This window comes from Meles meles, chromosome 11 (genome assembly GCF_922984935.1).
Source record: "Meles meles chromosome 11, mMelMel3.1 paternal haplotype, whole genome shotgun sequence".
NCBI lineage: Eukaryota > Metazoa > Chordata > Mammalia > Carnivora > Mustelidae > Meles > Meles meles.
This window is the reverse complement of record NC_060076.1, coordinates 4,352,092-4,379,686: the sequence shown is the minus strand read 5'-3', so window position 1 is coordinate 4,379,686 and position 27,595 is coordinate 4,352,092. Positions and strand designations below refer to the sequence as shown.

The 27,595-nt window shown below is 50.7% G+C and overlaps 1 protein-coding gene across 2 annotated transcripts in view; it reads right to left on the bottom strand.

Moving 5' to 3' along the window:
• The window catches only part of MED27 (mediator complex subunit 27), a 208,348-nt gene that overhangs the window by 34,065 nt on the left and 146,688 nt on the right, over window positions 1-27,595 (bottom strand). For both annotated transcript variants that reach the window (XM_046022274.1, XM_046022275.1), the window contains exon 5: window positions 8,168-8,275. In XM_046022274.1, the coding sequence (XP_045878230.1) occupies window positions 8,168-8,275 (108 nt within the window). The remainder of the gene's footprint in view (window positions 1-8,167; window positions 8,276-27,595) is intronic.

Below are 27,595 nucleotides of genomic sequence, written 5' to 3'. Positions count from 1 at the left end.
GGCCTCTTGGAAGCTGCCTCTGGGGTAGGCCGGGGTCCCGGCGGAAACCGAGACATGGCTGTATGGCCTGTAGGTTGAGTTTCTGACCGTGGAGCGCCTGGGGACACGAGCAGTTATCTCACGGGAAGATTCCTCTACGATAGGAAGTGAAGTGTTGCACTTGACATGGGGCAGCTCAGAGTTCTATTTTGTTCTGAGGAAAAAACCCAGATCTGGTTTTCTGAAAATGGTCCTCGGAACTGAGGGGGGTTCTGCGCACAGGCACCCACTCAGTCCTCCCTGGCTTCCTCCTGTTCAGAAAGAGTTGCGCGAACGCTGCGCCGTGTCTGAGAACTTTCAGGCCGCAGAAGAGGTTGAGAGGGTTCTGAGAGGGTTTCCCTGGGCCCCTGTGGGGCTCCTGCTGGAGAGGGCGTGTTAGCTGGTCCGCGCCCAGGAAAAGGACTGGAAGAACTCCGCCCAACAGTCACTCGGACGCGCCCACCTCTCCCTAACCCCTCCGGCGTTGCCGTCCCCTCCCTGGACTTCCAGAGAAGCGCCCAGCTGACCCCTCTCCCTCAACCCTGGCTCAGCTGCTCTTCAGAAAGGTGGTATCAATTTTCAGTCACTGCACCACCCTGCAAGCCAGCTGATTAAAAAAAAATCTTTAGGCATTAGAATTTTAATTTGGTAGGCTAGCAATCTGTAGAGGGAAAAGTGACATGCTACTTCAGGTAACTTTGAAGGAAACCTCAAAAAAAGACCAATGGAATGAACCCCACACTGTCAATTCTGCTGAAGAAAACCACCGGCCAGCATCCTCGGGAGGAGAAGGCCGGTTCCTACGGGCTCTGCGTGCCGCAGCGGAGCCCAGGGCTTACAGAATGCGGCACTTACAGATTATTCAGAGAGTGCAGAAGGAGTAAGAACGATTTTTTGTATCTCTCAGTTCTGCCAAATCACTGCCAAGATGACAGGGAGATGCCAAAGATTCTAAATTTTAGGGAGAGTATAACATCAGTGTCTCAGCTCGGAACTACCACAGCCCCCCCGGCCCCCACCCTCCCACTGGAAGCCGACAGCTGTTTCTTCGGAGCTTCTCCGCTGTTTATCCTTCCTGCCTGTTCCCACCCCACGCAGGCAGACCAAGACATAAACATGGGGCTACGGAAAACGAGAAAAGGAAGAAGCGGCACATAAACCAAAAAGTTATAGCTTTTATGGTAAAAGAGGAAATTATTAAAACAAAAAAACCAATCACCCCAACTCTTCAGTATCTGCAGAATGTTTTAATAGAGAAATCATCTAGGGAGGAACGCGCCCAAGTTTAATTAAGAGATGCACTCTCCAGCCTAATTGCGGCTTCTCAAACACACCACGCTCATTCAAAGGCGGCGGGCTGCTCTTTCTGAAAGGCGGTTTAAATATATAATCCAGGGCCCTAGGGAAGAGCCGCAGCCGTCTGGGACGGAAGGCTGTCAGACAATACGCCCCACGTGCCAGGTGCGCACGGTAAGAAAGGGAGCCGAGAACAATGGGTCCCCCTATTGCCGCGACGGCACAGCAGGCAGTTTGGACTTCATTTTCTGCTAGATTTATGCCGAAGAAAGGCATCTAAGTGAGCGCTCTGGAGTCAGTGCCCTGCCTCTCCTCAGGGCCAAGAAGATTTCAGAAATTCATTTCAGGGAGCCCGGACCGACCCAAGTGAATATTTATCAGCATTAGTTTATGTACCGCAAAGGCGGGCATGGCTACCAATTTTTTTGCTGGCTGTGATATTCATAAAGGAGCATTCTGGAAGCTGTAAACTTTCAGCCTGGTGAACGGGAAATTATTCTGAACTACAATGTCAGGGAAAGAAAGTAAAGCACCTCTCAGTATTCTGGGCAAGAATTAGAAAGATCTTAAAATGGAAAAGCCAGCCTTATGGTAATTGGTGGCGGAATCTGCAGTCTTAGGAGTAGCCTCTGGGACTCGGGACTGGAATGAGTATTTTACGGGTAGGAATGTGCTCTATTCTGGGGTAAAATGGAAACAAACCCCACAGATGACCAACCACTCTAGCACAGACACATCTGCTCTCAGGTTAAACATCAAGACGTCAAAAGCCCTCTCGACTAATAAGAACGGTGACGATCAAACTGACTTATTGAAAAGAAACATCAGAATGGCCCACTATCAGGAGGCACGCCAGCTATGACAATGACCCCTGCCATCGGCGCGGCTGCACACCGGTGAGGGCAGACGTCATTCACTGAGGACCATGCATGTGTCCTGTACTACACCTGCTCTTCCTTCCTTCTTCCCTCACTCCCTCCCTCTCTTTCTCAGATTTTATTTATTTGGGGGGGGGGGGGACAGAGGGAGAGAGACAAGCAGACGTCCCTCTGAGCGTAGGGCCCAAGCATACGGGGCTGTGTTAGCTTCCGAAATCCTCCCAGAGATCTGGACGGGGATGATGAAACCATCCCACCTCCCAGAAGAGGACACAGAGGCTCAGAGAAGTTAAGTAACCTGTCCACCATCACACGAGTACGTGGAAGAAAATTCGAAACCAGCTCTGTCTCCAGAGGCCCAGCTCTCAAGCTGGGAGGAAGACTGCCTTGCAGCTAGAATTCAGGACGGCTGAGAGCCCCACTCCCAAGCGGGGGCAGCTGTTGCGGGGGGGGGGGGGGGCTCTTGCAGAAGTCCCACATGACAAATGTGCTTTGAGGCCGCTCGTGTGACAATCATCGCCACTGAAATTCGCTTAGCAGCCAGTGGAAATTCTGGCAGCTTCTCAGAAAGTTACCAATTCTTCATTCCAAAAAATAGTACAAGGTACCATAAATGATCGAAAATTACAATTCCAAATAAAACTCTTAAGCTTCACAAGGGCCTTCAACTTCTGAAGCTTTTACTTATGAGCACTGTGAGGTCAACAGGTGGTGCGTCAGGGGGGCAGAGGGCCGTAAACCAGCAGTGGTTGGGCGTCTCTCCATGATTACGCAAAACTTTTCAAAGCCATAAAGTTCTACCGAGTCGCCTTCTTACTGCGCCCAGTCCTCCCTGGCAAATCAGGAAGAGAACAAGTCTCACCCCAGAACTGGTGCTAAGCGTCTGCTGGTCTTCAACTTTCCACCTGCGATCAGGACACACATTTGTTACTAGCAACTGCTGAAGGCACCAGTCCGGGCACCGTCCGCATGCGAATTAAACAGGAGGCCCCTTCCCCAGCTCTCCCCCCTTCCCCCATAAGTAACAAGAGGCCGTTTTCCTGAAGGTCGTCTGAACAATTTCAAAGGCTATAACAAATCAAAATGTTCCCTGCATCTAATATCAAACGGGGCTGATGCCAACACTTATTAGAGAAATCAGATTCAAGCTTCCCCAACCCCCTCGACCCACGCACACACACACATCCAACTTTGAAGTGGGAAGAATGCGGGGATCAGAAATTACCCTGGAGACAGCTCTGGCTGTCTTTGAAGGTTCCCTTTGATACCACTATTTCTTTCCTCTCTTTCGCTAGGAGGCTAAAAGCTGCCTTTTTTATTGATATGGGGTAATTAATGAAGCTATAGCATTAACATAACCTAAATCCCCTAATAAGATAAATTCAACCGAGACACACATTTTTTCACTTAAGTCTGGCGGGTATAAAGTCAGGACAACGGCCAGGTATTTCAACTTATATCTGCCTTTTAACATGCTGAGTTATGGCTCTCTGTGCCTCCCTGGTTACAGTGAATAGTGGGTTGGTAAGTTTAAAAAACATTTTTATATTTCATTAGAGGAATTACTCTACTAGAGCTTGGTCTCAGAAGTATGCATCCCAGGTAAAGAGGCAGACGATGCGGGCGGCAGCAGGAGTTACTGCAAAGTGCAAAGCGACAGCCTTGCTGGCATTCTGATGGGGAAAATCCTGCCAGTTCTGGAAAGCTGGGGCTCGGGGGTGGACGGGGCACCGGGCCACTATTGTAGCAACAGGGATAATTAAACCTTTCAGGAGGTGCTGGTTGCTTTGGGTTTGGGGGACAGAGACTCCAGCAGTCATAGAAGTTCAGACCCCAGCACGTCCGGCTTTCCAAGCCACGCCCACGGCACCCGGCATGCATGGGTGAGCGCTCAGACTGCGGGGAACGCCGTACCCCCCCCCCCCAAGCGCTCTGGCACCAACTCAGCAAAGGCGGACAGAACTGCGAGCAGCAGTCTGGTCTCGAGGACCACACCCCACACTCCAGGGGCTGCTTCCAAAGGTTACATTTTGTTGGGGATGGGCTAGACATTTCAGCATGTTAATTACACTAAGGCTTACATGTGTCTAACTATACACAAATTCACATGTACCAGCATCAGTACTCAAAATAGCACACTAATAACGTCCGCATGGTTTTGTAAAGTGCTCTGAAAAAAAGAAGGGGCTAATCAAATTGGCTAGGATTCGATTCTGGGCAGAGCGGTCGTTCTGAGAGCGCCTCTGCCAAACGTGGTTAGTGTGCCTTTCCAACAACAAGTGCCCTGGCCCTCTCAGTCTTGCTATTCCCCGTTTTAGGGTCCCTGCTGACCACTTGGGCCAGTGTGTGCAGCTGTAAAACAGCAAGAGGCCTCCAGTATCGCATTTGTGATATGAGTCAGAGCCGAATTCAGGTTCCCAGACACATATCATTTTCTTTCTGATGAACACAGAACCCACGCTAATCTCTCATTAAGAAGACGCACGCCGCGTGCGCATGTGTGTGTGCCCTTCATTTTCTGCACTATGACTCCACTCCCGGCTGCTTCTTTCGGTCCTCGTCTCTGATGTTCAGTTCTCCACCCTTCCACTCCGGCTAAAGCAGTAGCACATCCCAAGCAGGCTTCTCCACGGTCCCCTCCCACACAGCCCTGGGCTCCTCCAGCACTCCAGGCACTGCACCGGCTCCCTGGGACAGCATCACCGGACAGGGTCTTCGCCCTTGCATCACGGGGACAGGGTCTTCGCCCTTGAGGTGCTCCCAGCAGATGGAGCTCTGAGGCTTGGTGGGTGTGGCTGCAGGCAAGTCCCTGTACACTCGAGGTCTCCGCTGCCCTCTCTGGAGAATGAGACTAATTTAAGCAGAACCTAGGACTCAATGACCACTGTGGGCAAAGTTTGCTTGGCACGACGCCTACCAGGACAACATACAGAGTACTTGGTGTTTCTATTAATTGCAAGAGAAACATGTCAACAAATAACCATGATGTACTGATTCTAGTCCTAGAAAAAGACTGTTCAAAAGTCTATGATGTATTCACGAGGAGGCTCTAGAGTCTGGGCTCATCTAAGAGACCCTGGGAAACGGGGACAGGATGACAAAGAGGACAGCAGTAAGCCAGGGTGAAGGGAAGAGTGAGTGTGTCAGGTGGGCGAGACCACGAAGCATCCCAGGCGGAGGGCACTGAGAGAGAGAGTTGTGGAGCCACAGACAGCACAGAAGGCTGGAGAGTGAGACAAAACATGCGCAGAGAATGACGGCAGCTGGGGTCAGTAAGGAAGGCAGGGGTCAGATCACCTGGCATTTCTATGTGCTGCTGAAGAGTGGATTTTTCTGGAAGCTGGGGTTTTCAGAGGCGCGTTCTGCAAAACGTCAGTGTCAAAATACACTGAGAAGAAAGGAAGAAACAATGACTTTGGGGTTCAAATAAGTTAGGAAAATACCCCATACCATATGCGCCTCTTAGGAGATTCATAGGACACTAAGCAAACTGAAGTTTCCAAGGATTTCTTTAGTAAAGAAACCTACTGAACCTTCTCAAACCCCGTGTTTCTCAGACATTTTGACCATGGACTGCTTTGTGTCTAAGACCTACTAATATTCTACTTTCCTGCCTGCTTTGGGCAACAGGGGACGGTGCGAGCAAGAAATCAGTCGCTTGGATGTGTATTTTGGGAAGACTGCTCTGGAAGCCCAGGGAAGGACAGACCATGGGAGGGAAGGAAGACTGGAGACGAGGCATGAGGCGGCCAGTGCACTTGCTCCACTGAGAAATAAGAACCGGAAGAAGGGGAGACCGACAGCAGGAGCACAATTGGGAGAGATTTAAGCAGGGGAAAACCGAACCCGCGGACAGACTAGATTTGGGGGAGGGAAGGATAGCTTGAGTGATGAAGTGGTGGTACAGTGACCCCAGATGAGGAACAGCGGGAGGGACCCGAGTTTCGGGAACGAAGTGGTGAGCAGAGTTTGGGACGGGCTGAACGGGAGGTGCGCCTGGGGAGGAGAGGTCCCGCCTAGACAGGTCGGGACGCAGGTCGGGAGTGGTCCTCGCGGGCTGACACAGGAAACCACGGTATGGGGCGGGGGTGGGGAGATCGTTGGAAGCACCTGACGGGAAGTTACCCGAGAGAAATCCTAGAAGCGTACATATGTGACCATTGTCTAAATCCCTTGTTCTAAGTGCACAATAAGAAGGGTATTCGTGATGTACTGAGTGCTGACCAGGAGGCAGAGCGCCGAGCACTTTGCTTTACAGGGCTTAGGGAGGACACTTCCGGTGTGGAGAAACATACAGTGTGAAAGAGATCGGCCAAGTAGGTAAGCCCTCCCTCCCTGGACTCTAGCTTCAGAGAACGCTTCCTCCCTCTCCCGAGTTCACACCTCTTGTGGCTTCCTGTGTTTCCAGCTCTCTCTCCCCGGTGTGCTTCCAAGTCCCTGGAGGGCAAGGACCCTGACTCATACCAGGTGTGACTAAGGGGTCGCGAACCTCGAACAAAGGCGACAAGAACCACATCTCTAATCGGCTGGGACCAGGGTCGTGGGGGCTCCTGGGCGGGGTGGCTTCTGCGGCTGCTCCCTAATTGGGAACGGCTCGCGAGTGCTGCCGCCGGGGTTCACGCATCACACGCGCAGACCGCGCCTGCCCCAGGGACGCGTCTACTCCGCACACGTGCGCTGAAGACACTCTGGTGTTTTCCCGAAAGGAAGAGGGCACTGAACGCTTTGTGTTCAATGGGGAGAGCTATGAGAACTTGGCCAGGTCCTGGAAGTAAGAGTAGCTTCCCTTGTTGACAACACTTGTGCGGGCTGTGGAGACGCGGGGTCACTTGCTCCAAACACAAACCTCATCGCTTTGCAGGTCCCAGCTCTCCGCGCAGGCACCGTTGCGGGCTAAGCTAACTGGTGACCTTTCGTTGAAGAGCGATCTACCCTCACGATCATGTGGCACTGGGTGGTGAGTGCCAGTACCACCGCAAACAAGAATCGGAATGGGCGGGGCGCCTGGGTGGCTCAGTGGGTTAAGCCTCTGCCTTCCGCTCAGGTCGTGATCCCAGAGTCCTGGGATCGAGTCCCGCATCGGGCTCTCTGCTCAGCAGGGAGCCTGCTTCTCCCTCTCTCTGCCTGCCTCTCTGCCTACTTGTGATCTCTGTCAAATAAATAAATAAAATCTTTAAAAAGACTCGGAACGGACTCCGTGAAGAGAAGGGAAAGCGCAGGAGAGAGGGACAGACGGAGGCTCAGCGCCAGGAGTGGCTGGGACGCGCCTGGCTGGGGGTCACAGGCGGAACCCTCGCCAGGCTCCGGACGCCAACACAAACGAAGGCTGTCAGCTCCCATCAGCACCCTCTGAAGCTCCCCAGAGAGCCATATGGCCAGTGTGCAGTCAAGAGAAATTAGGGGTTCACATGGGTGAACTTTCCACGAGACAAACCACCCATGGAAAGAGGTCCTCTCTCTTCAGCTGCAGTGTTCAGTGTGAAGCTCAGAGGACAAGCCGCCGCCTCAGGGCTCCTTGTTAGTTCCAGGGGAAAAGATCCCGAGCAAGTTGTAAGTCAAAGTAGCTCGAATTTTCTTCATCGTTCGAGGAAAAGCAAAATGCCGAAAATGCCGAACCCTGGGCTATTGATGTGCTGTGCTACTGGGGTGGGGGTGGGGGAGAAAGAAAGAAAGAAAGAAATCCATTTCCTCAGAAGACACATTTAATGAGGCAACTGGGGTCTAAGGTGATAAATTAGAAATTCAACTAAGGGCATCAGGCTTAAAGGAAAAAGCAGAAGCTTGATGAAAAATGCAAGGGGAGAGAGAGAAATGTTTTTCTGTAAAGCGTTCGTCTTCGTACTGAGAAACCATGCTTGCGGATCATTTCAGCTATGACTGCTGGTGTTTAATGTCATTCATCTGGGACTCTACTACGTTTGTTCTGGGACACAGAAAAAGAAAGACGATGAAACAAAAGATTCCAGAATGCTTACCTTGCCATCTTCTGTGTAGACATTTTCACTATATCCCCTGACTATTGTTCGATCAATGAACAGACTCCGCATGACGACGATCACTTTCAACACCTTTCCCAAGGTCACCTGTCAAAACACATGCATGCAAACATGAAAGCATACACTCGAACGTGCAAATGCCTGAGCCGGGCAAGACTCTGTGAAGAAGAAAGGCTCACCTCTCCCTCTTGTTGCTGACGGACGCAGGGGAGGGCCCTCCGAGGGAGGGCATCCTAGAGCGTTCGGGAACAAGCTCTGAACAAGGCCCTCTTGCAGGATTAACTACACTGAATGTACGTGAATTTTTGGCTTATAAATCTCGGGATAAGTTCCATATGTTTGATACCTGCTGGAAGAAGTAAAGTTTCCTTTTCTTTCTGTCTTAGGATGATCTTTTTCCAAGGCTATCCTAGGATTCTGGCATCCTAGGATTTGGTAAGCACATTTGTTTCCCTAGGATTTCATGGCCCTACACACACCCATGGAGTACTCAGAAGAACAGAGCGGAGAGATTAAAGGCAGGCGGCAGGGCGCCTGGGTGGCTCAGTGGGTTAATGCCTCTGCCTTTGGCTCAGGTCATGATCTCAGGGTCCTGGGATCGAGTCCCACATCAGACTCTCTGCTCAGCAGGGAGCCTGCTTTCTCCTCTCTCTCTGCCTGCCTCTCTGCCTCCTTGTGGTTTCTCTCTGTCAAGTAAATAAATAAAATCTTAAAAAAATAAAAGAAAACCACTAAGGTTTTAAAGGCAGGCGGCAGATGCCCACCTGGCTGAACTATCTATCTATAACAGCCCGGAGTCAGTGCAGAAGCGATTCTAGTAAGTTCTGAAAGGTAAAAGGAAAGTAGCTGGATTTTATCTCTGAAAAGGAACGTGATCCTGGAAATACATTAAGTGCTTTTACTCTCTTAGAACCTAAGCATGTATTATGGATAAAAAAAAAAAACAAAAAAACCCACACACCTAAAAAGAAGTGTAGTTTCATACAATGCCAGGGCAAAAGGAACCTGCTGTGCTTGGAATGGGCTCAGCACGAAGACTAGAAACAGCACCTTCCTTTCTCTTAGGGGCTCATGTAACTTTTCTGATGCTTTACTGTACTTCTTCTGTTCATGTCCCAGACGAGACCCAGGAGGCAGACTGGGAACCAGACCCACGCAGGGCCCACGGTCCAGCTTGTCTGACGGGGCTCCCATATCACAGAATGGGCTGAAAAGGGCCCCCACCCCAAGCCTACTCGTCTGACCCAATACATATACTCTGCTGCTGCTGACGCCAGCTTCAAGCACCCTCTCTTCACGTCCCTGTTCTCTGCTGTCTGACTGTCCCCAGAAACAACCCTCCTCTTTCCTTGACGAGTACTGGGTATCAGCAAACATTCCCAGTATCTGGTTCCTTCGATAACTTCTAAGTGCTGAGAAGATCTCTGTTTTTGTATGCCTACAATGGTCCAGAATTATAAACAGCGTAAGAAGAAGAGATGATACCCTTATCTGCATTCAAGAGAATGTTAATAAAACATCTCATCTCTGGAAAGTACTTCCAAATCCTGCGACACCATGTAACATGCAATGGGGCATCTCTTGAAGAACTGGAAATCACTAGATAAGGATGTCAGTAAACCACCAAGGTAGGAGCCCCAACTCTCCCTAGTTCACATGGAGGCTACACAGAGGAAGGGAGAGAGGGAGGAAAAGAACCAAGTTCACAGGTTCGTGATTCTAAGCACTGAAATAAGAGCCTCTCGCTGGGCTGCAGCGGAGGTGCCGCACGCCGTCTCCAACAGGGCCGCATTTCCCACCGCCCATTTTAACGCTCTTTGCCAATTAGCAGAGATAACTAAGCTTTTATTTCTTTAAAAAACCAAAGTCTTGGGACGCCTGGGTGGCTCAGTTGGTTAAGCAGCTGCCTTCGGCTCGGGTCATGATCCTAGCATCCTGGGATCGAGTCCCATATCGAGCTCCTTGCTTGGCAGGGAGCCTGCTTCTCCCTCTGCCTCTGCCTACTTGTGATCTTTCTCTCTCTGTCTCTCTCTCTGACAAATAAATAAATAAAATCTTTAAAAAACCAAAGTCTTGGGGCGCCTGGGTGGCTCAGTGGGTAAAGCCTCTGCCTTCGGCTCAGGTCATGATCTCAGGGCCCTGGGATCGAGTCCCGCATCAGGCTCTCTGCTCTGCAGGGAGCCTGCTTCCCCCCTCTCTGCCTGCCTCTCTGCCTACTTGTGATCTCTGTCTGTCAAATAAATAAATAAATAAATAAGAAAATCTTAAAAAAACAAAAACAAAAACCAAAAACCTGAAACTATATACCTAATTTCAAAATCAAATTTTTATTTAAAGATACTATGTATACATTGTTATTTACCGCTGTGCAGTCTTCAAAACGGCACTCTGTGCTGCCTGGTACTCTACTGAGAGCATCCATTTACAATTCTTTAACCATTCTCCTATTGCTGGACACGAGTTGCTTCCAAGTTTTCCCCAATATAAATATGCCTACAATGTGCACTTTTGTTCACCAAGCTTTTGCTGTGTTTGGGATTATTTCCTGGAGACAGCTTTGTACAATTGTAATTACTAGGGCCAACAGTACAAATATTTAGTCTTCCGATGCAATCTGCCGACAGGAGCCGTAAGGGTTATCTATGCCAGCTACGACGGTACAAACATACCTACTCCAGTCCTCTCTTGTCAATAACAGGTACCACTAAACCAAAAGAAAACAAAGTCAAAGCCATCCCCTCCTGGAAGGAGCAATTTAGTTAATTTCTTGAACCCATTTATTTATCTAAAAAATGTTCACAAAGATTTGTTTATTCTAGAGAGAGCCAGCGTGTGCGTGTGAGTGGGGTGAGCAGAGGGAGAGAATCTGCAAGCAAACTCTCCACTGAGCATGGAGCCCGGCATCCCTGAGATCATGACTCAGCAGAAATCAAGAGTCAGATGCTTAACTGACTGCGCCACCCAGGTGCCCTGAACCCATGTATTATGAAACACTTAAACACATATACAAAGTAAGCGAAGCAGAAGAAAGAACCTCCACAGACCCCTGCCCCCAAACTCCAGCAACCACAGCTCTTGGCAAATCCTGTTTCCCTCCACCCCACCTACTTTCCCTTCCTGTGTTAAGTCAAAACAAGAACCAGCCATAGTATCGTCATTTCATCTGTAAACGTATCCTTCTGTGTCTCTAAAAGGACTCTCAAAACAAAAAAAATGCAAGACTACCATGCCATCCCACACCTCAATCAACAATTCTTTTTCAGGATTTTTAAAACTGAAGTGGTCAGGGTTTAAATTTCCAATAGTTTTGTAAATGCCACTTTTAAAAAAAGTCTGCTTGTGCCAGGATCCCAATATAGCCCATACAACGTGATTGGCCGACATGTCTCAAGAGGCTCTCCTAAACTAAAGGTTCCCCATCTCTCCTCCCACCCCTGATTTTGTTTGTTGAAGAAACTGGGTCACTGTTTTGTACAGCATTTCCCGCAGTCTGGATTTCGCTGACGGCATCCCTACGGTGTACTTCACACGTTCCTCCTTACTCTGTACTTCCTGCAAACTGGCATGAGAGGGGATTCAGGCTTGATTTCTTTTGGCACGGCGAGCTCACGGGGGGTGTTAGGGTCTACCCTGGGGGCCAAGTGAACTTGGTGTCTCAGCACGTGACACTGGGAGGGGCTGACCCTTTAATTCACCAGGGTCTCCAGCCGGCCACACACTAATGTGATCGTTCTCTTTGTTTACTAGCTGGGGCACTTTTATAAAGGAAAACTTCCCCCATCTACTACTTGGCTACTCAGTGATTAAGTCTGTTACACAGGAAAGGCAGGATAAATGCTCTATTTACTCGTTTTCAAAACAAGGCATTGGTCCACTAGTTTCGTTCCCATGCGGATGGCTCAGTTTTCCACCCAACATTATTATAAACTCATGGATGTCAACATATCTGACGTCTTCATACCTGATACAATCATTAGTCTTATGTTCTTACTGATGCTCACATTGCCCTGTGGCTCACGGGCGTCTCTTTGGTTGAGTCCCTCTGACACACTCTAGTCTCTCTGATGGCTCCCCTGCTATCTGGTACAGGCCAGTCCAGGTTGGTCCAGTACAATTCCTGCCTGAGGTCACGAGTCAGCCATCTACTCCACAGCCCTGGCTCTTTTCAATGGAAAACGGCATTTCAGGACCATGGCCAGGGCAAGAGGGGCAAAGAATTTTGAAGGCTTAAAATTTTTGTTTTTCATTTTATGAATATGAATTAGGTCTGTATTCTCCTTTCCACCTTCTCCCTCAGTGAGTGTCCCCACGGCTTGTGCCCTACTAGCCTGCAGCAGTTTGCGGACATCTCCATTATCTTTCAAATCGGTAAAGCTCTATCAAGTTTGTCCATTCTTTCATCTTTTTTAAAAAAGATTTTATTTATTTGACACACAGAGAGAGCAAGCACAAGTAGGGGGAGCAGCAGGCAGAGGCAGAGGGGGAAGCAGGCTCACACTGAACGGGAAGCCCCATGTGGGGCTCGATCCCAGGACCCTGGGATCATGGCCTGAGCTAAAGGCAGATGCTTAATCTACTGAGCCACCCAGGTGCCCCAGGTTTGTCCATTCTTATTTTTTAGAAACCGAGAAAGGACGCTGGTGCCCATCTAGGTGGAATATGCGTAGGCTTATGGCTTTCTGAATTTTTAGCATGGCCGGAACGCAACTACGTACACAACTTTGAAGCCTGAGAGCGAGAGGCTCCAGATGCACTTGGGAGGCAGGTTTGAGCACTGGGGCTGCAAAGCCTGGCCGGCCGTCTACCGGCTCTGAATGTGGGCTTCCTCTCACCCAGCGAAGGTCACGACAGCTCCACCTCAGAGTGACGGTGAAGGTCAGCAAGACCATGCCCTGGGCGAGGGTGAGGAACGGGCCGGGTGGGATAGGTTCCCAGCACTAACTGCTGCTCCTCCGCCCCAGCCAGGTCTGGATTTGGTGGAAGTGAAACCATTTGAAGCCAAGTAACAGCAAAGCTGGAACCAGTTCAGTGATCTTGCCACTGATGTTAATTTACCCTTCTGCTGTGGGACCTGGGGCTCTCTGGACCTGCAGAGAGAGGGTGACCGTAGAGCTGGGCCCTGAGGGCTGAACAAAAATGTGCCTTCTGACGAATGACGGCCGAGTGGGGTCGGCAAGCCAGAGAGTCGGGGCAGGTTCGGGGAAGACATGGATGAAGCTGTCTTGTGCGCTGATCTAGACATACCTTGCTGACACCCAAAAGAGGCCACTTAGTGTGTAGGTCAAGTACACTGGGCTTCAGTCCCACATCTGTCACTGGGCCATGCGACCGAGGGCAAGTCAAACCACCTCTCAGGCCTGCTTATTCAGCTGTGAAGTGCGGAGGGACCGTGAGGGAATCATCGAGGGATCCGCGTGACGCGTGGCTGCCGGTGCGGCACACGACAGAGCCAAGAGTGGCCGGCCGCTGAGTCTCTTGAGCGAGCTGTGGTGGAAAGGGCCACAGGAGCCTTTCCAGCTCCCATCGAGATGGAGCTTAACGCACACTGATGTTCTTCCCAGCCCTCATGTCACCAATACAAGGATTCAGATTCTCACGAATCCAGACTACGCTAGCTTCGAACGTAACTGGCTGCGCCAGGCTGTAATGATCTCGGAGTTCTGGTACCTGACCGGGCAATGCATCGTAAACCGGCCAATGGACATCGTTCCAGAAAGCAGCCAGTGCCGGCCGTGGTCCTGGGCAAAACGCCCAGTGACAGGGGCTACAGGCTGGTTCTTGGCAACTGCCTGGGATACCACAAATAAAGCTAATGCCATCTGGTAATGAAGCGGGCTCGCCGTTACCAAGGTAACACTTCTACTACCGAGCAGCACGTTTCTGAAGAGCTCACTCACTACCCTCCTGTGTCCCCAGGAGTGCTCCAACGTCAGGCTGGGAAGAGTCAGAGGAAGCCAGTGGGCCTCCCGGCCGGTCATCACCCTGACCCGGAGGTGCCCTCAGCCGGACCATCGCTGCCTCGTTGCCTGTGGGCCGGCTGTGCTCTGGGCAGCTGGAGCGGCATCGGCGGTCTTCTCTATCGGGTCTAACGGCCGCCTGGCAAGCTGAATCCCAGTAAGAGAACTTCCTGCTCACGATGGCACGGCAAGTCCCAAGATAAGGAGGGAAAGTGGGAGGAAAGTTGAGGATAGTAGCAAAAATATTTGGTTGCGCTCTGCCACGCACTGTTGTCACAGACTTAACAAATCTGGTAGCTGAGATGTTGCCTGCACTGGCAGACCACGTGAGCTTACGAGGTCAGAGGTGAGAGAAATGGCTCGCTTAAAAAGCTTTTCCCTTTGAGGCTGGTGCGGGGAGAAAGGCACTTTGGAACTGAGCAGTATCTGTGTCCAGGATACAGGGAGGTGGGCATGTCTGGGAGAGAGGGGAGGGGAGGGGAGCAAAAGCTCCTTTGCATGTGGAACCTGGGACCAGGCAAAAAGCAAGTACGTGTGAGGTGAGGGGGCAGCACGGTATCAGTCATTCAGACAAAGGCTGGATGGCCGAGCTCCGCTTCAGGGGACGGGGCACGTTAAAAAAGGAGGGGAAAAGAAGTCAATCATTTGGTCATCCACGGATGTTATTTCCCAAGTATAAACAAGGTCAAGTGTAACATGCAGGCGTCCTGAATGGGTCTGCTGTATTTTAAGTGATGTTCGTCCAAGCGTGCTTGGAAGGGTGGGGGATCGGGAGGGAGGGAGGGAGAGGCCGCTGGACGCAGCTCGGAACAACTTTTCTTCAGGACAGCGCATCAGGAGGCTTCTTCTCCGTACTAAGCCCACACGAAGAGAAGGGCACAGCGAGCGGTTTCAGCGATCACGACGCCTGTGCCTGCGCTACGTGGGGCCCCGAGGGAAGACGTGGATTCAGAGAATCATATAACCTTAGAGCTGGAAAGGACTTTAAAAATCATTTTTCCCAACTCTCCCACTTTTAAAGGGGTGAACTGAAGGCTACGGAGGTTAGGGGTCCAGTATGGCTCCTGCTTTGTGGGGGGGTGGGGGACAGGGCTGGCAGGCGCCTGAGTTAACCGCAGGGCACGTAAGTACAGACCAACATCGCGCTCACGGGGCAGGATGGTGCGAAGGATCGCGCTTCGGGGGGGTGGTGGTGGTGTGCTCCATCACTGAGCCCGTCTGGCATCATCAGAAAATGCTCCATTCGGCCCCGGTCCAACTTAGCACACGTTCTGAAAGGTGGAGCTGGTTGTACCGATGAGCATCCACCAGCGGTATTTCACGGAACGTTTGTCCAAGAGATGTTCTTAGATGCGGCCTAGCACAGAATGTCCAATGCCCACGCAGGCTTCCCTGACTCCTGGGGATCTTCCCCCACACACCGCAGCCTCACCTCTTGACTTAGGACGAGGACGGGGCATGCCCAGGAGGCTGGAGCTTCCCCCTCTATGTAGCCCAGCCGGGTGTCTATCCTTCTCAAGAGAAGGCAGCTGAGGTTTCCAAAGATTCGAGTCTAAGTTCCCTGTTTTCTGTGCAGGGCCAGAAGCGTGCCTCTCGCTGTTCCCCTTCCCACGCAGAACCTCTGACCCCCCATCACTGCCTCTGCCTCCCAAGCTGCGGCGACCACAGGGCCTTCTCCGTCTTCTCCTCCAGCCATCCGCCGTCTTCTCTGGGACTCTGGCAAGTGGCTCGAAACCTGGACTTGAGCTCACAAGACTCCTGGTTTCCCTCACAAATGGCTTTAAACTCACACTCTGGATCCCATCTCTAAGACCCTATTAAAGCACGTTTCATCTAATTTTAGCATTTTAAAAAAATTTTACCGTTTTTTAAACATAACTTAGTGCTCTGACTTCTGCGTAGCTGGTAGGGATGTACAGTCCCGACAGTCACGCTGGGCGAACAGTTCTCCCAACAGCAGGCTTCCAGAAGCCGCAGCAGGGAGGGGGACTGGCAACGAAGAGGTAGGGGAAACGGGCTGCAGCTTCCTGCTAGGCAAACGCGCACACTGGATACAGCTACAAGGAAGCACACACAGACCCACCCCGAGGCTGACACTCCAGAAGGCTGAGGTGCAGAAGATCCGCTGTCTGTCAGCGGCCTGAGAGATGAGGCCGCCGGCACGGCAGAGAGCTGGCCGGTAACAGAATCGTAAACGGGAAACGGGTGATGTGACTTGGAAACCAAGGGGTCAAAGCAAGGGGTTGTCAGGGATAAGATGGATGTTCCTGCAAGCTGAAGGCCACTCGTTTTGCTCAGCGGGATGGACCTCTGCTGATAAATGCAAGGCAACGTGATATAAGGAAAAATGAAACCAGAAAGCAACCCCAACGTATGGACTGGACTTGCGATACAGAGTCCTCACAGCCAGCCCCGAGAGACAGGAACTCTATTTTTCCTTTTGACAAAGGCCCAGGAAATATGAGGCAGATAAGCCAACTTTAGATCCTGTCTACCAACAAGTCAGAGAGTCAACTGCCAGCAAGGCAAGAAGGCACGGCAATTATGTTCACGAACTCTGGGACACACAGGCACCAGAGCTTAGATCTTCGCTCTGCCCCTTCTTTTTTTTTTAAAAAAAGATTTTATTTATTTATTTGACAGAGAGAGATCACAAGTAGATAGAGAGGCAGGCAGAGAGAGAGAGAGGGAAGCAGGCTCCCTGCTGAGCAGAGAGCCCGATGCGGGACTCGATCCCAGGATCCCGGGATCATGACCTGAGCCGAAGGCAGAGGCTTAACCCACTGAGCCACCCAGGTGCCCCGCTCTGCCCCTTCTTGACCCTGTGACCTGGGACAAGTTATCTGGGCTCTTCAAAACCCGTTTCCTCACCTGCAAACCCAGGATCAGGTTGCTGTGAGAGGAAATAATGACACCAGACTCAGCAGAGGTCAAGCTGGGCTCCTCCCACTGGTCTCCTGGTCACTGGGGGAAAGCAGCAGGGTGCAGGAGCAAGAGCCGGGCTTGGAGTCCAGAGACCCAAGTTCAAATTCTGCTCCTGCCCCATAGAGAGAGCAGTGTGGCCCTGGGAAAAGCCTGCCCCATACAGAGAACAGTGTGGCCCTGGGAAAAGCAACCCTGGGGGAATTCTGGCTTCCTCATCTCTGAATCAGAATCTTTACATGAACTGGACAGCTGGTGTGATTAGGGGCCAGGGTGGGGGGCGGTCACTACTGGCCCTCGCTACATGGGAGCAATTGTTTTTAATAATTATTAAATACTCTGCCTAATAAGACGGGGTTTATTTTGCATTCAGTGGCTTATTATGCTGATGAAAGGACTCACTGCAAAGGGGTGCCCCTGTTAACCATTTGGGTACCTACTCCTCCTGAACCCCCCCATACCTCTCTTCTGAGCTCAAACCCAGCCTGGCTGGAGGGGAACACTACAGAGGGTTGACTCATCTGCCGAGTCTGGCCAAAAGGATTCACGAGAAGGACGGCCCGAGAAATGACCTCCTACTTCACGTGCTGAACATAAATTTCCTCGTAATCTTACCCCAGCTCCCTTCACCCCCTCAAAACAGTAACAAAAATCCACACACGAGGTAAAAAAAACAAAACAAAAACCAGAGTGAAAGGAGAAGGGCTGGCCGTCCTGATCTGGGTCTCCAGCTACCCTTGGCTTCCCCTGCCATTGGGAAAAATATCGCAAATCGTCAAAGTAACACTTAGTGCACCCTAATTTACAAAACGTATCTTCAACCACATAAGAACAGCTCTTCTGGGAAAGAGGAGAGTGCGGAACTGATGCCCAGTCCGCATGAAAACAGAGTGTCCCAGTTCCGGGAAGACTGATGTGACTGCAGTGAGGTTCAGGTTAGCCGATGAAAGGAGAAGCGGACTATATTCTCAAACATACCGAAGATGGTCAGTTTCTCCTTTCAGATCTGAAGAAGGATCTTCAAGGACAGGCGCACTTTCCTCGTCCCCTACACTGGCCATGCAGGTAAGGAACGTGCAATGGTCCTGCCTCACCGAGCCTATCTGTGCCGGGGAAGCTGCTGCCTTCTGCACTGGGGCGGGGGGGGTGGTGGTGGCAGAGGCAGGCCTGTCCAAGGGCCACCCTGTACGGTGGCCTGGAACACAAGGCTCTGCCCACCCTGGCTAGGCCAATTAAACTTCCAGAATTCGGTCTGCAGAGCATGAAGGGTGGGAACAAGCTGCAGCACCCATGAGGAGGAGGCTGTGGAGGAAGAGAGGGAAGGAATGAGCCGGTAGGGAAGAAGGAGGGCAGAAGGACAGACAGGTGCAGCCTGCAACCCAGAGCTGCCTTTGGGCCACGAATGGCTTGTACTTTGCTTCTTCCTCTCCCTCCTGCTACCCGGTAATATTGACTCAATACGCAGGAGCGCACAGGCTAGGCATCACGCACGCGGAGACGGAGAAACACACATTCACGGAGCTGACGGCAGACATCCGTATACAAAGACACACCATTTGCAAGGAATTCTGAAGGAAATGCAGAAAAGGGGGATAGCTTAAAGAGAGATTAGTGAGGTAATAGCTGTGTGTGAGAAAAGTGACGTTTAGATCAGATCATTCAGTTCACTCAAGTATTTATCCAACAGACGCCCACCGACGGCGTGTCAGGGTCAGAGAGGGAGGGAATGACACAACGTCTTCCGAGCGGACATTCTTCGGGGGGTGGGTCTGGGCAGAGAGCCAACAAAGACAGGACCATTTCACTGCAGGGGGCTGGGAAGACAATAAAGCTGGACCAGGGGGTGGTTCAAGTTGGGCGGAAACCGAGCTAGTCCGTGTCCAGCTCTGAGGCATAGCAGCCCGGGCTGGGGAGACGCCTGTGTGAAGGCCTGAGCAGAGGGAGAGCCAGTGTCCCAGGAGCAGAAGGGCCAGCGGGGCAGGTGACAAGGTGGCATGTGCTGAGGTGGCTGGTGGCAGGCCAGGTTGGCCATCAAGCGCCTCGGAGACTCTGGGAAGGAGCTGACTTCGGGAGAAACGGGAAGCCACCGCAGAGCTCTGAGCAGAGGAGCGACGAGTTTGCCGTGTGCTTTTACAAGACACACCCCTGGCTACTGCACGGAAGGAGCAAGAGAAGAAATGCGGGGGACCCCGAGCAGGGGCGACGCTGGGAGAGACAGCAAGAAGCTGATGGATCTAGGACACAACTGACGCAAACTGCTAGAGACTGGACGTGAGGTGAGGGAGAGGGAGCGAGAAGCTACGGAAGCTTCCAGGTTTCCGGCGGGAGCACCAGGTCGGCAGTTTTGCTACTTATTGAACTGAGATGAAGAAGAGAGGAAAACCAGGCAGTGGGGAAAATCACTTCCTTTTCGTCAAGCTGAAGGTACTGCTGAAATACCTAAAGGGAGCCGTGTTAGACGGGCAGTCTGGAGGTCAGGATTCCCGGTTCGAGCTTCCGAGTGAGGATAACAGCCGCTGGTTTTCAAGGCGCCTGCGCAAATGCACAGGAGCTGAAAGCTCATCTCAACCCACAGCCCCGTGTGCAGGAGAGGCAGCTCGGGGAGCTGAAACAGGAAGGGTCCCTCCGATGAGGCACATTCTAGCCCGGGCGGAGGCGGTCCTGCGGCCCAGGGGCGGCTTGCCGCAGGCATTCAAACGGTAGGCGCGGAGCTGTGTGTGCACACGTGGCCCTGCTCCGTCCACTTCCTCTGTTGCTGCGCCGGCAGGCAGCACTCGGCGTTTCACTATTTTGACTGCAGGATGTGTGCCAACTTGACCTTGATGTAGAGAATTTTAATTCAAATCAATACAGGGACAAGGTCACTTTAAAATCCAATTAATATGAATGGGAAAATAGGCCCCACAGTTCCGAGAGCAGAAAATGGAACAGTTGCAAGTTAGCAACAACAAAAGAGGCGTCCACACAAGGCCGGCCAGTCCTTCTGCGTTGGCTAACGCAGCTAGCTGTGTCCTTAAATACATTCAGGAGTCAGAAGACCGACAAACTTTTTTTGGGGGGGGATGGGCCTCTATTTAGGGTAGCTTAAAATTAAACTGTAGCTTGTTTGAAGAAAGTTGTAAAATGTACTGAAAACTGGATTCCTATAACCCGATTTTAAATAAATTAAGCCCTGGACTTCTCACCCAGAATCCCTGGAGAAACCTAAGGCATTAATACAGTCAATAGCAGCAATTTGCATTTATATAGGATATGTTCACAAAATTGCTCACAACCATAACCGTAACACGAGGGGAAACTGAGGCACTGGAATTTACAAGTCTTATTCTCCTGCAAGCATTAGCCGACCAGGACGCCATGCCACGCTTCCTCCTCAGATTTATGCCTCTATGTCTACACTTTGTTTCTTAGTAATGAGAAACATTTCTTTTATGCCCTGAATCAGAGTCTTGCAAGAAACGACGGAATGTATTATTACTGGATTCCTTCTGCCGCACCGCCGTCCCGTCTGGAATCTCAGGTTCTCCGCACATAAGCCAGGCTGGGAGAGAATATAAATGATCACACAGCCACCTAACGAAGGGAAGACTGCTCTGTGACTTCCAGGAACGACCGCAAATTACTTGAAACTGGAAGGAGATACTGGGGTGCGCAGGGAAGGAGAAACTGGTTTCTCAGCTGATCCTGCAAGTAGACATCAGAGGGACTGGTGCTCAGCTCCGTGCGGTATGTCACACGCTTGGGGCAGCCTTCTGGGTCTCCTCGGGAGCCCTCTCGGAGGGGAGGTGCAGGTGTCCGGCACAGCGGGGCGCAGAAGGCCGCTTCCATCCGAGTCAGGCCGAGCTCCCAAGACGACTGTGTGGGGCTGTGCTCGCCTGTACAGACGACGCTGCAGCCAGAAGCGGCGCGACTCTGCAGCCAGAGGACAAGCTGCCACCTCGCACAACGTCGGCTCTGTCCTCCCCACAAGGACTGCCTCAGAGGGTCGGTCACTCTGCACTCTCCTTCGTTCGAAACAACGCAAACCCGCGGCCTTCCCATCCGCGCCCCCCCAACCTCCAGTTACCTCATCCGCTGCCAGTATTAATGCTCTTCACACGCTCATTACTCTTTAATGATGCCTGTTTGTAAATAGCAAGATGGGATGCAATTAAGCCATGAGAGGCTGAACAAACACACACACTAATTAGGATCTTTACAAGAGATTTTTTTTTCATGTATAGACTGGAATTTACCTTTCATTAATCTAACTTAATTGCAATAGTGCACCAATAAAGAGTCAACACAAATTAAGTGCTCTAAATGATTTCCCTGTATTAAGGGTGAGCAAGTGATCCTTCCTTTGGGTAACAAGCCCCAGTCAGCAGTCGGCGGGCACTGAGCACCAGGAGAAGGGTGTGGCGAGGAAGACGGGTGCTGCACCGTGATCATGACCTTGGTGCTGCAGGTGCCGGGCGTTAATGAGGTCTAGGCCACGGGTTCAAGCTGCAGCCTCACTCCTCTCGAGGGTCAACTAGCTTTGCTCGGTTCCATGGCAGCAGATGACGGCTCTTACATGTGTCAGCTTTCTGTCACTGGTTCCAAGAGAGATTAAGTAAAGGTTTTGGATCAATCGGTTACAATCCATTCCCACTCTTAGAATAATAATGCCCGGGAACATTTGCTCTGTGGCAAGGAAGTACACATAGATCTTTCTGTATGAAAAGGACATCTGCTATTTGCAGAAATATAAGTTACTGTGCTTTACCCTCTGATTTCAGAAGGTGTGAAAGACTATACATTTGGCAACTAACCTGAAACAGAATATGATGGTGTATCAACATTAGATCTCTTCTGCAAAGGCCTCAAGGCACCTAACAATTTATTCATATAACAAATACTGATTGGGGCCGCTCTAGGTAACACGCACTGGGTCAGGGTCAGGAAACTACTTTAGGAAAAATGTCACTTGCTCTAGAATTCTTTTTACCTTTTACCTACGTTACTTGTCCTTTCCTAATCACTGATGCTATGTAACCCACGTATCACCTCCTCGCCAGACGTGGACATGTATGGGTACACAGAGGCCCCAACTCCCTCCTGACCCCCAACTGGGCCCGTGGCACCACTGGCTTGGAACCCGAAACTCTAAAGAAAGCCAGGCCCTTAAAGGTCCAGGGAGGCAACATGGCTGTGGCTATGTCCCCAAAGAACTGAGACTGGACATTATGCTGTATGACTAAGACTGCAGCAACGGGGACTCTGCACGTCCTAAGTGAAAAAGAAGTCCTAGAGGAGTTCACCAAGACATTTCCCAATGTGTATTCTACGAAAAGGAGGCCGTAGTCAACCACGTTGGGAAAATTCTGTACAGCCTGTCCTCCTCTAGAAGATTCACGGCACATGCACGCACATTAGATGTTCTAAGAGGACCGCGAGAAAATGAAATGAGTCAAGGGAAGCCCCGCTGAAGTACAGGCACGAGGCCAGAAGAGGGACCCACGCCACTTGACAGTAGTTGCAGGAGAACCATCACTAAGAGACCCCAGCAGAGGCCCCGCCACAGGAGGGAATCATGACTACAGACCCAACAGGGAAGGACGGACGCTGCTTCTCCACCAGCCCAGCAGCTCAGCCAGTGAGGAACCGTCCTCACTCTGAAGTCCTGTTTCTCCAGGGGACTTCGGTCCAGGACAGCCCCTCCCAAAGTCCTCTCCATAAAGCCACGCTCCTCTCCTTTCTTGTTGGACTTGCCTGTGGTCTTGTTGTAACGTGCATGTCCTGAATTGTAATTCTCTGCTATTTCTGAATAAACCCATTTGTGCTGGTAAAGTAACTTTTATTTTTAAAGTTAACAAAAGGAACCTTATTTCTACCTTTACTTAACCAGTTAGTACTTCCTAAACCTATGGCACATATCAATTTCCTTAAGAGTCAGAGTTCCAAGAAATCCACTGTTCCATTACTAGCAGGAAACAAATAACCTGCCTCATTTAACCAGCCAGCAGCAGCCTGGATCCCGTCCTTCTAGTTAGACACATACCTTTCCTCACCCACTCCCTGCGGACAGACACAAGACAGCAATCCTTTTCTCTCCCTTACCCCAGAGCCTGCAACCCACTGGAGTTGGGCTCTCGTGCACGAGACCCACAGAGGCTCCAAGGATCGAAAATGGCTCCCAGATAGGCTGTGGATAAAAATCTATCAACTCTAACACATTTAATTACTCCCAGTTCAAGAACTTCCACAGATTCACTCTTAAATTTATTTTTATGGTTACACTGTAAGTCTCTGAAAATCCTAGTCTTGAAACAGCATCACCGACAGCCCTCACTTAATCGCTCTGGTAGATCATATATAAAAACAAAATAGAGCTAAAAAAAATCATTCCGTGTTAGTGAGCAGATGTCTAGCCCATTTGCAATTAATACGACCCACTTCCATACAATCAGACTGCTTAAAATTCCTGGAACAAGATGTAAAAGTTAAGATGCAAATGTTCTGGTTTTAATGAGAATGAATGGAAACTATAAAATCCTCTCTCCCTTTGAGGGTAGGTACAATCTACATAGCAGTCCCAAGCACACACTAAATTTATCAACAGAACAATCATCTGATAGAGCCCGCGTGAAAGAAGAAAACAGAATCGGGAAAGTCGGGAGTATATTCAGAAAGCACTGCCTACCAAAATTAAATGTTAGCAAAACCATCATTCTTTTAAGAAGCTTTAAAGGAAACTGGACGCATTTCAGTGCATTCCCCCCAGGTACCTGCCTGTACTGGGAGCTTCCTGTATTTCTCTGGATCCATGGGACAGAAGGAGAGTGACAGAAAGCCCAGGACTTTGGCGCTTCTTGGATCTCAAGTTCAAACCCCAGCCCCACCACTTAATGTGACCTTGAACTCATTATCTACCCTCCGGGTCACAGTGACGTGCAGTAACATCTCGCACTGGGGGCAGGTTGGGGAATCAAATCACTAAGCGTTCAGAGATGCAGGGCCAACGAGAGGGGCACATGGCCGGCCACTGATGGGGGAGCAGCGTTCAGAATTACAGTCACAGCGGTGGCAGGGCACAGTGTTCTAGGGTCACGAGTCTCACTGTGAGTGTCATTTCTCCCTGCATGGTAAGCTTTCCTGCCAGTTCACCACAATCTCACCCCTTCCTTGATGGTGCAGTTGTGACGTCTCTCCTGCAGCCTGTGTTTTCACTGGGCAGCAGTGGGTGGGTTTCTTAAGGCCAAGTCCCACCCAACCCCTTCAGAATCTGACGCCCAACTCTGCTTTACCCTGAGAGCGCTGGGCTCAAAGTGACCTCTCCCACAAGCACTGGGGACTCCGGTGACTCTCTGAACACTGGTGAGGTGCCTAACAGGGGCAGTACTCTAGCCAGTCCTTCCGGGATTAAAACAAACACAGAACTTGAACTCTCCCAGCAGTCAGTTGCGCTCCTTGTGTTCATTCACTAGTTCGGCAGCTGTGAAACAGGTGCCCCCTCTGCGCTAGGCGCGGTTCTGAGCCTGGGAAATAAGAGTACGAGCAAGAAAGAATTCGCTCGGAAACTTCATATTCTCCTGGAAGACCTCCCCGTCTAGTGGGGGACTTGCTCAAGGCTGGGAGTGGAGAGGCAGGCACCAGGCACTAACCCCCACCTTTTATCTTCCGTGACTGGTGCAAGCTCTGGGGAAACCAGGCGCTCGATTCGTATCTGAGGACAATGGTGACAAAATCAGGCTGGGAGGCTTCAAAAGCACAGTTAACATTCTAGAGATTCGGTGCTAGCTCAGAGGCACCCAAAAATGAGAAGCTATGTGGGACAGCAGAAAGAACATGCAATTTAGAGTCAAACTGACAGAGGTTAAACCTTAACTTTGCCACTTCTGTGCTACATGCCTTTGGCAATTATGTTGCTTTTTGGTGTAGCACCTGCCTGGGAAGGCTGGTGTGGGTTACACTGCCAGACAGCACACTCCCGCACTTCAAAAATGCTTACTGGGCACTCAGCATGTGCTAGGCACTGTTCGAGGCAGGGGGGGATAGAGCAGTGGCCAAAACAAGGTCTCTGCCTTCACAGAACTTATATTCCAGTGGGTGGAGATTGACAAGAAGTTAGTACCATGCCATATGGTCAAACGCTGTGAGGAACAATACAGCAGAGACAGAGACAGAGTGGCTGCGGGTGGGGAGCGGGCTGTTTTAAAATAGTGTGTTCACGGAAGACCTAGGAACCTTCAGGGAGTGAAGGAGAGAGCCAGGGCAGAGGGCACAGTTGGTGCAAAGGCCCTGAGGCAGAGGCAGGCCTGATGTACTCTAGGAGCCAGGAGAAGGCCAGTGTGACTATTGTGGAGTGAGCCAGAGGCCAGGAGGTAGGAGATGGGGCCTGACCTAACATGGGAGAAGGGGGCGGTTCCTGGTAAGGCCTCCGAGATCACGGCGAAGAGGTCTCTGAGTGTGAGGGAAAGCTAGCAGAGTCTTCCGGGCAGTCTCCAGCTGCAGGGTGTAGAGATGACAGAGGCGCCAGGGCAGAAGCTGACATGCCATTCGGGAGGGTGCTGTCACAACCCAGGTGAGAAAGAAGAGGTAAGAGAGCTCTGAGGGTTCCGGCTTGGGCAGCAGGAGACCGGAGCTGTCACCGACTGGCGCAGGGGCCACCCACCACGTACAGATGTCAGCACACGTGGGGACTGGAGGCTGAAGCCCAGCGGAAGACCTGGACTGAGGTTGTCAACTTGGGTGTCTCCAGCTAACAGAACATATTTAAAACCATGGGGTATCTGAGGTCATCTAGGGAATACGAGTAGACAGAGGAGGGACCAAGTCCAAGAACTGAGCCCGGGACACACTGACGCTTTGGGAAGAGGGATCTGCGAAGACTGAGAACCAATACGCAGGGAAGGGAGGAGAGATCCTGAAGGAACAACAGGGGCTGTGATGACAGACGAAACCCGAGCAGCCCTGCTTGGGCAAACCGGAGAGATGGGGCATCTTACCTCCTGTAAAAACCACAACCAACAAGCAGCCACCTTAAAGACAGACACAAAGACCATCGCTGCGTAACTTTAGCTAGAACTGTGAGGCAAGAATGAGGGGCAAAAACAGAAGGTAAGTCTCTCCAGGTTTAAAAAGGGTCGCACATGATCACAAGAGATTTCTGAACAGAAACAAAGGAATTTTCTTATTTACAACGTTTGGGACTGACAGTCATCACGGTAACTATGTCATGAACAACACCTATGAAATGCCACGATCTTCACCGAAGGTCCGGCAGAATCACTGCAGGCGGCCCCAGGGCGCTCTAAGCAGGCTGCCTGGGGATTAACGGTAGTAGTGGAGGCAGATCTCACAACAACCTCCCGAGAGAGGTCGTGGAGCAGCTCTGTGTTGCAGGGGAAATGATGGCACAGAGGCCAGGTGACCACTCGGTGTCATGCGGCCAGCAGCGGCCCGGCCAGGAACCGGACCCCAGCGCTGGCTCCAGAGGCCGCGTCCTCACTGCGGTTTGCTTACGAGGGGTTGGGTTAATGACGGTGATGACCACCACTGCGCTGATAACTGCACATAGCACAGTTCGCTCAATTAATTGTAACTAAAATGAAACATTATACAGTTTGTATAATTAATACTACCGTAGACCATGTTAGTGTAGACTCATACTCATCCTTCAATCCAACTGCCAGTGGAAATGGACTGTGTATGTCACTTTCATTAGAATCCAGTGACTGTTTTACCTCAACGCCCAGACAAAAGGACAAGATTAACTGGAGGAAAAATCAACTGTGTAGATTGGGATTAGGGAATAAAGTAAAATGCCAAGATAAACTGCTTTTAAAATCAACTGAAGATTTAATATAGCTCTGGAAGGTTTCAATTATTTACATGCCTGGTCTATGCAGTGTATATCTGGGCTAATGAGATTCAATTGCCGTGTATAAATCTGAAACAGGACAACCTGATTGTCTAAAGGAAACAGCAGCTTGGGCTCCTGTGTTAATAACTCTTCAAAACAAAGATTATGATTCGGGAAGAGTAACATCATTTTGGCTTCGCATTATTGATTGCAGCGGGCGCCGAGAGAAATGGCTCCATTTGGTCAAATACAAAGGCTGAGGCAGGGTGCAAGGGATTCGGAGACTCTATTGATCCGTATCGTTGTTCTTCTAGTAACAAGACCAACAATAATAATGTACGTTGTCTCTTTGTCCTAGGGTGATTATGGAGCCCCAGGGGAACCCTCCTTCTTTGTAAATTCCCGACGTCTAGTACTGAGAACCGTGTCATGCCAGAGTGACATGGGCATGCAGATGCTCACGGGTAACTGGCCAGATCACAGCACTTCCCCTTTAGGGTTTTCAGGACGGCTTTGTGCACTACCAGATGATACTGTAGGTACGGTCAAGTGCATTTTAAAGCAAAACGATCCATTTCAGATCAATCCATGGCATCTCCGTACACAGTATATTCCTTTAATACAGGCATACGCAGGGTTTAGGAGCATAAAGGAAGAAACATCTTAGCCTGAAACTTCTTGACAGGTAACATCAGATCCCAA